Source organism: Hydra vulgaris, chromosome 01 (assembly GCF_038396675.1).
Source record: "Hydra vulgaris chromosome 01, alternate assembly HydraT2T_AEP".
Lineage (NCBI taxonomy): Eukaryota > Metazoa > Cnidaria > Hydrozoa > Anthoathecata > Hydridae > Hydra > Hydra vulgaris.
In genome coordinates, this window is record NC_088920.1 from 12,439,311 (window position 1) to 12,450,000 (window position 10,690).

The following is a 10,690-nucleotide window of genomic DNA, read 5'->3' on the forward strand; positions in this document are numbered from 1 at the left end:
GACATTTTTTTTCTATTATACAGATTTTTGTGCTTATGCTAAAAAAACGTCGAATACAAAATTGAATACAAAATACGTTTAATACAAAAAAATTCAAAGTGGAGATGCACAATTGTTATTTTCTAAAAAAAAAGTCCTCTTTATATAGTATTTTCTAAAAAAATCTTCTATATCTAGTTTATTCTAAAAAAATTAAGGTCCTTTAGAAAAAAAGTAGGGGAATGTGCCCGCCGGCCCCCAGTGTCATCGGCTCTGGTTGTTACATTAAAAAAAACAAAGAAAAACAATCGTTATTACTCTCTATTATCTAGCGTGATCCGTCTCACCATTCTACAAAAGTTAACATGATCTTAATGTTCTTTCAATATTAACAGGATTTAATTGAATACACATTATTAAAGACTAAAAGTATAATTTTTTTCTTTTTTTACCGTTATGGTTAGCAAGTTTTGTAAAGAGAAAGTTTTGATAAACATGGGGTATTGAAATACGCTTATAGTAAAGTATTGTTAACATCGCCATCTTTAAATAGTGGAACCACTTATGCTAATTTCAAATGGTCAGGGGACACTAAGCTTTTAAATAAAACATTACAAGTAATAAGTAAAGGGTGTTCAGTAATAAAGTGTGATAACTAAAAATTTAGACAAAGTTTTATTAACTATAAAAATATGAAAGAAAAGTTTAATAAACTTCCAATCACACCTATTTAGTTACAAATTTCACTCTTTATATGTATCATTATCTATTTTTACATTTAGTTATACTTAAAAATGAAAAAAAAAAACAAACGCTTATGACAAAGATTCGCTTAAAAAACAAATGTACGCATTTTTTGATTTGCATCCAGAATAAAACCTTTATTGTCAATCATTTTCGAATGGAAAATATAACAAAATCTACTTTGTATAACATATTAAAAAAAAAGGAGAACAATAAAGTATCAAAATGTAAAGTTGGAAGTGGTCACAAATCAAAAAATATGACTAAAAATCAGGTAAAGTATCTTAAAAAATTGTTTTTTCTAAAGATTGGTATTTCGAAACGTGGTCTTGCAAAACGATTCAATATATCACAACCATACTCAAAATTATCAATAAAAACGCTTGTATTAGTTGTCATAAAAAAGCTAAAACACCTAAAAGAACACCGCAAAGAACACCGCAAAAAAAAAAAGATATTTGTTCGAAATGCTGTTTTTTGCGGTGTTCAATTTTACGGAAATGATTAGTTTCAATTTTCCGGAAAAAAATACTTTTTATTGACGATGAACCATACTTTTAACACTTAACTTTAATATTTTTTACAACACCAATATTTCTGGAAATGCTGGATTCGACTCTTTTAACATAAATAGGGCATCAAATGATGTAAGGTTGAAATTAAAAGATAAACTTGAGCCAAAATTAATCGTTGGATTACATTCTTGACGAAAGGAATCTCTCAGCATGACATTGCTTTATCGGGCCTAGCAGTCAATTAAAATGAGTATATTTCAAAATGTCTTGTCAAATTAGACAAATTTATAGAAAAGTTTCATAAAAATGACAGCATCATTTTTTGACCTGATCTTGCTTCGTCGCATTACTCACGTAAAGACAAGATTTAAAATCGAAAAATATTAAATTGGTATCAAATGTGCATAACCCTGCTAATGTGTCAGAATTACAACCGATTAAAGATTTTTGGTCTGAACTTAAAAGAAAGATGTACAAGAAAAATTACCGAGCTGAAAATTTAGATAAACTTAAAGAACGGATAGAGTTTTTCAATCAAGAAAACTGACATAAAGTGGGTACATCGGCTTGGTGCCGCAACATTGTCAAGAGTGGACACGTCATCGCATGAAAAACCTATCGTTTCATTTAACTATATTACTTAGCTATTTTTGTTATTATACTTTTTAAATTAATAAAATTGATCATTCCATTAAAAACTTATGCCTTTTTTAGATTTGTCCCAATTTTTTGTTATCACACGTTATTAAAAGCATTATTAACAGCGTTAAACTTGATAAAATCTGCGCTTTTTTTTTCATCAAACGAACAGTATGCTTATAAGGAGATATTTAAAATTTAACCATTAAAAAGATCCCTTCTTATAGATATAAAATATAGTTATAGGTTTAAAATATTTTTTTCCTTAAGTTGCTACATATTAGTTTATTTTTTATGATATTTAATCAGAAGTTATAAAAACCTTTTACAATATCTTTTTCCTTTTTAACTTTCTTATATTCGTTGTCAGTTTACCAATACGTTGAATTTATTACGATAATTTTTTCTTTTCTTTTTCAACCAATACTTGTTATATTAGAATTGGTTAAAAAAGAAAATATAACTTATATTATATCCTTTTTTAATTATTTCCAATATTCTTATGGAATAAATTTTGGTGAAAATTTTTTTTAACTTTTAAACAGATTTTGTATCTTTCTTTGTTTTTTGTTTTTATAATTTATTTGTTTTTAAGTATTTTTCATAATTTTTGTTTATTTAAGAGGATTTATCAAGACTTTTTGAAAAAAAATTTTTTTTTTTGTTCATTTAACAAAATTTTCTGGTAAAATGTCGTTGGTACATAATATATGAGAACACGGAAACACGAAGAGGATCGTAAGATCCTGTCACCGAGAACCGTTAAACAATACAAAAATAACGAACTAGAATCAAAAAAAATATATATATATATATAAAAAATGAAAGGTAAATACCGTTTAAGGAAACCTTTATATAAATAAGATATCTTAATTATAAAACATTGTTTAACAAAACAAAAAATAAAATCAAATATTTTAAATTACATTTAGATAACACTTATAAAAGAGAAACGAGATCAGAAGAACTCGAAAACATTATCTATTGAGAAAATAACTTTTCTCAGTTTGTTTTTGAAATCCATTCGTGGATTTCAAAAAGTCTTAATAATCGTGAGCGTTACCGATAGAGGAAATTAAAACCAAGCTCATAAGTTTACTTAGACTTTTGAGCTCGATTTTAATTTCCTCTACCGGAAACACTCTTTGTAACTCACTTTTAAAAAAAAACACATCTACGCCAATTTTTATTTCAAAAAAAATCATCTGGAGTGTTTTTGGAATTATTGAGTTGTTTTCAATTTTAAATAATTTCGAAAGACGTTTATATTTTATTCTATAATCTGTCTTTTTGTTTTGCTGAATCATTTCTCAATTGTATTCTCTCATTTTATTTAGGCGCCCCAAGAAATCCAAACCAATGTCGCAAAACTTGCCCAGAGGTAGGGTTTGAACCAGGAATCCTTTATTTCTGAGACATGTGCGCTACCATTGCGCCACGGCTGCTACAATATTTAATATTTTGTTTTAATATAACTTTTACTTAATGATAACATTTCTTCGTAAATTCCGCATTTGTTGTTGTTGTTCTTGTTTATAACTTTAATTAAAACTTTCGATTTCCATAGAATCCTAGGCAGAATTTACCTTTGAGTTAAAAAAATGTTAAAAATTATAAACTTGTTTTTGTAATTTTTAATTGATCATAGGGATAGCACCGCAACCCCTCTATTCAGCATAATGCAAGCTCCTTAGGTTACTAAAGGGTCATCTTGCATGGATATCGCTCTCGTATTTGAAATTAAAAAAATTTATCAGCTTTTATTCAAATACTTCATATAAACATAAAACTTTAATTTTTCTCATATGATTATAGATAAAATTCTCAATCATAATTTTTGGCCATATAAACCATTGTTTACTACTAAACCCTTTGTGGTTTGTCTGGGTTTTCCACATTTTTTACATAACAAAAAACCTTTTTTAGTATCAAATCATGGAACGTGTTCCAATTGTTGCCAGTAAAAAAGTTTTTGTCTTGCCTTACCACATGTTCCTGATAAACTATGATGTATTTACTCCAACTTTTTTCTGACAACTCAAAAAACTTGACATAAGGTGACCAATCTGCAATCACAAACAGTTGCCGGACATGCGAGCAGATGCACTCTAGGGCTATAGTTTAATTATTAAACTTTATCAGTCCATAGATAATTATCAGAAAATATTATATTTAGATAACAACCCAAAGAAGTAATTTGGTATTCTGTCTTAATAATTATAAAGCATTCCTGTTTTCTCGCGTTAAATTTTGAACAACAACAAAAAGCAATGCATTAGGGATCGTCCGTAAAGTACGCTCGGATGGAGGAGAGTGGGTCTGCAAATTTAGCATATGAGATGGAGGGCAGGGGGTTAATTATAAAAGTAAGAAAACACTAAATTAAAAAACATATCTTAAAATGTTGGGTTAATAGATTAAAAGCATAGGTACTTATAGGGAAGTGGAAGGTACTCAAAAAGCGTATAGCAAAGTGCGAAGGAGGGGGGAGGGTTGTAATAAAAGCATAAATAATTTATTGACGACACCTTACTTTGTGTAAATGTGTATGTATGATTACTAATGCATTTTTGCTTGTCATTAGTAAAAAAATACTTTTTTAAAATAGAATATCAAATCGTTTGTGAATTCTAATTTAAATTACTCAGCTTCAGAGCAGTTCTAGACAGTAATATTTATCATAGAAATTAAATTTTCTTTTTAAACAATTCACTAACTACATAACATATCTAGACCAGTGCCTAATTTTTATTCATGAAACTGTTTTTATTTTAACGTTTCAAAGTTGTGGAAAAACAGTTATAAAGCAATTTTAAGTAAAATATTTTCTTCAAATTTTAAGTAAAATATTTCTTCAAATTTTAAGTAAAATATTTTCTTCAAATTTTAAGTAAAATATTTTCTTCAAATTTTAAGTAAAATATTTTCTTCAAATTTTAAGTAAAATATTTTCTTCAAATTTTAACATCTATAAAATTGAATAACTGAATTTGAAATTGAAATTGAATAAATGAATTTTAACATAATTTGAGGCCATGAGATGCACATAGTGGTATAAGTCACTTTTTTCAATATTTTGAGTTCTTGCCACCAATGGTTAGCATTTTGTTTATTCTATTACATGGCAGAGTGGTATAAGTCTAATGATATCGATAATGAACTGTGTTTTGTTATGCTCCTCACTTAACAGCTGTTTTTGTTCACAGCCCTAGTGATATTAGTCAGACTTATACCAAACTAGATATGAGTGACTTATACCACCACTATGCATCTCAGGGGCTCATTTATTCTGATCTAAATTTACAGAGGCGCAGTTGAGCAAGGAGTTTTCAAGAGGAGAGAAAATTGTAAAATAAAAAAAAGTATTTTTTTAGTACTGTTAAAAGATATTTTCAACTATACCCTACCCCCCCTAATTTCAACTTTCTAGTCAATTAGTTTTAGTTAAAAATTAACTGTCATCACTTATAATTTATTACTTATTTTGAAAACATGATATTTAAAAAGCTTTTTTCAAAACATTTTAAAAATTCCAAAACTTTGTTTAAAATTTTCAAACTATAATAGTTAAATATTAACACATTTTGATGTTTATATCATAAAAGTATATAATTTTACTACATTGAATTATTTACTTAAATATTCCTAAATATATTATTAGTAGTAATATTAGAATAATCTCCATAAAAACCAGAATACATCGAATAATTTAATAATTATGACAGAAATATAATTAATAGACAAGTGTTATATTTTAAATACACAAACGTTTAGTAAAAAATAAACTGCTAGTTTTTTCTACCAACACGTTCAGAAGTTACATTTTCTAAATTATATGCTGGCAAATATTTGCCATTTGATAACTGTAAATAAGGATTTTTATGAGTGTTTATTGTATATCCGATTGATGTATATCCTTCATCATAAAGTGTACAATATGGTAGTTGAAATATATTAAGGAATTCCCACACCTCACCATAAGTCCAATCTAATATTGGCATAATACGCATGTATTGTGGCCAGTCGGAGTCCGTTAGAGAAAAGGAGCGTAACGATAGTGAGTAAGGATCGTGACGACGTGTTCCCATTACAATTGATTTTATTAACGGATGGGTCTTTTTAAGTTTTAATAAACCATCTTTAATACAACTATCGATCACAATCATTTTGACATTAAAGTTTTTTTGACATTCATCAATAAATTTCTCTGTTTCAGGAAATGGATCAGCACCTTTTAAATATAATCCAGTTACTTTTGGAAATTCATAATTAAAACGTTGCTTTAAATATGCTAGCATTAAATGTAAAACAACTGTGCAGTCCTTCCCACCAGTAAATCCAATGCAAACCTCTTCTTCACTGTATGTGTCATACGTCTGATGCAAAACAGCCCATGCACATTTTATGGCTGATGATAAAGGCGATAGAGCAGATGAACTAAGATGACACTCCAAATCACTGAATGATAATGATGAAACTAAAGTTTAAAATAAAAAAAATAATAGCTTTTTTAAATATCATATATATAATATGTACATATATATATATATATATATATATATATATATATATATATATATATATATATATATATATATATATATATATATATATATATATATATATATATATATATAATATGTACATATATATACATAATATGTACATATATATATATAATATGTACATATATATATATATATATATATATATATATATATATATTTATATATATATATATATATATATTTATATATATATATATATAACTCTTGAATATTAAAAACATTACTAATGCAATAATTTGTTACACAGCTGAGCAAATAAACAGCCTGCAAAAATTGAAGGAGTTCAGGTCGGCACAAGAGTGTCCTACTAAACCAAGGTCAGGTCAGCAAAATTTATTTGGACTTTTTGCTTTCTGTTACGAACGGGGTAATTGATTATAAAAAGCAATGATTTTAAGAGCATAGTTTTAGGCAACAATATTTTAATGAATGTAGCGATTAAACTTTATCTAAGTATATAGCAAATTTATTAACTAATATTATTTGTATTTTTTTAGTTTCCAAGTTGTTTTTTAACAAAAAAAAAACACCTCAAAAGTGCTATATATAAAGCAACTTATTTTTGCAAAGGGCTGTTTTAGTGTGATTGATCATAAAAAGAACGTTGTTTAGAAATTATGTGCTTTAGAAAATGATTTTGTTAACAACAATTTGTTTAAAAAAATGAATAAACAGTTTATACCCGTTTACAGTTAACATACTGTGGTTCTAACCTCTACTGAGAATACGAGTTTACTTCTACTATAGGAAAGGTGTTTTTCCTAGTAGCTACTTTCATCTACTTATACTTTGTCATCATTTTCTCCTAGTAGCTACTTTCTATTTTTTATTGAAAAAACACTTTTTTAAATTGTAGCATGGTACGAACTTGCAACTTTATGTAAATAAATGTTAAACTTTACACAGGTGCATAAAAACATAAAATGTGGTCAGAAAACTTATTTTTTTTATGAATGATGTTCTGCATACAAATATTTGTTGTAAATTTAATGCAGCTTTTATTATTGTACAATTTTTTAAAAGCTCTGAATATTCTTGGCAAGTTTCACATAAAAAAAATTACTTTATCTGATTCATTTGCTCAAAAGTAATAGAACTTGAACCCCCATTTTCTAATAATAGTTATGTTAGGCATTATGACTTGTTTTGAGTTTGCTTTGTAATACTGACGCGTTTCTTATTTTGAATGGACTTAATAATAACCTTAACTTATATCAAATTTAAAGAAAAGTTTAAAGTTTTGTTATTCTAACATGTACTTAATGTTTTTTATTTTAACATTCTTAATATGTTTCTTCTCCACAAAAATTTAACATAATTATACTAATACTAAACTTATGAGGCTTTCACATTTTAAATAGTATTAAAAAAATTGAAAACATGTCAATGAATGGTTTTAACTAATAAAATAATTTATTATTGGATTTTAAAACTCAAATAATAAAAGTGTTAAAAATTCGAGTAAACAAAGCGTGAGAACAAAAGACATTTAAAAAGTAATTTTAATAACTTTGAAATAAATAACCTTGCTTGAATAAATTTGATAAAAAACAAAAAAAGAGTTAATTGAAAAAAAAAAGAGTTAATTCTTTTAAAACAAAATAAAACTTGTCTAACTTAAAAAAGCAAGTACAATCAATAAATCAGGTTGGCAGTTGTATGCAATTGTAAAGCAAAGATAAGTCATCTTTTGTGTTGGCATTGCTAAATGTTAAGCTGAATTTTGCAGGCTGTATATATATATATATATATATATATATATATATATATATATATATATATATATATATATATATATATATATATATATATATACATATATATATATATATATATACATATATATATATATATATATATACATACATATATATATATATATATATATATATATATATATATATATATATATATATATATATATATATATATATATATATATATATATCAGGGATGCGGAGTCCCAAAAAATACTCCAGATTTCAAAGTCACAAAAAGATTACTTTATCCTAGTTTTTGGTATCTAGGAGCTTTAAAAATATAAATAAGTTTTTGGATTACTAATAGGAAAAAAATTAAGACTTTTAGGTTAGAGGAATAATCATTTTTTGAACCAGGAGCCCTTAAGTATAATGGCGGCAAGGACTCTGGGACTCCAGGACTCCCGGCCTAAAAACAATAAGTTTCAAGCCATTAAATCTCACAAATTTTTTTTTTATAGCAGATCATAAGTTAACAAACATGTTTAGAGCTTCTGGACACTACAGACTTGGAAAAAGTAGAGATATAAAGCCGTAGTCCTTTTGGGACTCCGCATCCATGATATATATATATATATATATAATTATAGTTATTAAAGTCCCTGTCACAATTGAAATCCTTATCACACCATGGAAAAGCATTTAACTAGGAAGTTCATATCTAACCACGCTTACCAATTCGCTGATGACACCAATCTGCTTTTAAAAAACAAACCAACAAACCACTTAAAAATATAAACAAAAATATTAACCATAGCTTAGCAAATCTACTCCATTGGCTTCTATCCAATAAATTATGACTTAATTCTGAAAAAACTGAAATTATTATCTTTAAATCAAGTCAAACAAAAACAAAAAAGCACCTGAATTTCAGATTAAATGGTCAAAAATAAATTCTGTGAATTTTATCAAGTACCTTGGTATCATAACTGATTTAAATTTAAGTTTTGCATCCCATCTTCAAGACTTAGCACTGAAAGCAGGTCCAACGGTATGTTGGCCAAAATTCGACATTATCTTAATCTTGAAATGCTCCTTAACATATATCATGTTGTTTTTGAGTCTCATCTTAGATGCGCTTGACAAATATGGGGACAAACCCAATCTCTAACACTTAAAAGATTATCTCACCTCCAAAATAAGGCCCTAAAAATAATCTATTTTTAGCATTTTAACTTTGACCCTAATATCCTCTACTACATATCAAAGATACTTAAATTAAAAGACCCTATTCAACACTCCAATTGTTTGGAAACAGCAACATAAAACCTTACTGATTTAATGAATTTTTTACTTGTTAACAACTTCGATCAGTTAAAAGCTTTAAATTACCTATATCTAAACATAGAACTGTTTGTTATGGACATGAATCGATTAAATATCAGAGCATATGCACATGGAATAGTCTCTCCTCACAGTTAATATCTCTCCCTGCATTTTCCAAATTCAAAAACAGTCTATTTAATTTTTTACTAAACAAGTAATCTTCCTCTATCTTCTATGCTACTCTACTGCTAACTATCTACTATCCATCTCAACTTTAAGCTGGTTTATAACTACTAATACTTGATCTTTTTTAAAATACTTTTCTACTACTTTCTTTATTTCAATGCTGATTTATTACTACTAATACTTGCTCTTTCTTAATACTAATACTTGCTCTTTCTTAACTTTTTCTCAAATTAATATTTTTTATATCACTATTCTATTTCAAACTCCCACTATTATAAATATTGCTATTTTTATTATTATTATTATTACTGTTATTATTATTGTTGCTATTGTTATTATTATCACTATTAATATTGCTGTTATTGTTATTATTATTATTATTATTATTATTATTAATAGATCATTATTTTTATCATTAGTATTATTTGGATTATTAAGCCCAATAACTGGAGTTATTCTTATTATTGCCTATTATTATTACTGATACTTTTGTTACTATATTATTTATAATATCGTTACTGTATATTATTATAATCTACTTCTCTTTTATTGCCATATTTTATTTAGGTATATAAAAGTCTTATATTCTTGATAGATGTATAAAAGTAAATTGAATTTTGTCCTAATTTTATCAAACTTCTTACTTAATTATTATTCCATAAAGTTTTTTGTTTAAGTATTGTACTGTTTTACGTTTTTTCTTCTTTTTTTTAATTTTAGCTTCTTATTACGGTGTTTACTTAAAATTAGTACTTGTACTATATGTAAATATTCTATGAAATGTAAAATCTATTTCAGAATACATTTGATCTGATTTCATTTAAAACCATTGTAAACTATTTATATTATCTAATATAAAAATATTAGTAAATATAAATATTTTATAAGTTAACAAAAAATTAAGTATAAAATAAGAATTAGTGATAAATATTGATGCGAAACATGTTTAGTAATCAAAACAAGATACACATATTCATATAAAAATTTAAACAAAGTTTAAAGAACAACTATAAGTATAGCACTGAAATAAAAC

General features: G+C 26.1%; 1 protein-coding gene across 2 annotated transcripts in view; it reads right to left on the reverse strand.

The window, feature by feature from the left end:
* Nucleotides 1–5,582: 5,582 nt before the first annotated feature.
* Nucleotides 5,583–10,690, reverse strand: part of LOC100215894 (FAD synthase) — a 9,254-nt gene continuing 4,146 nt past the window's right edge. The window contains exons 1-2 of one of the 2 annotated variants that reach the window (XM_065787422.1): nucleotides 8,063–8,157; nucleotides 5,583–6,354 (exon numbers count right to left, since the gene is read on the reverse strand). In XM_065787422.1, coding sequence (XP_065643494.1) covers nucleotides 5,666–6,354; nucleotides 8,063–8,147 — 774 coding nt within the window. In that variant the 5' untranslated portion in view covers nucleotides 8,148–8,157 and the 3' untranslated portion in view covers nucleotides 5,583–5,665. Of the gene's footprint in view, nucleotides 6,355–8,062; nucleotides 8,158–10,690 lie in introns of those variants that run through there. The other variant, XM_065787423.1, reaches the window with a different exon arrangement.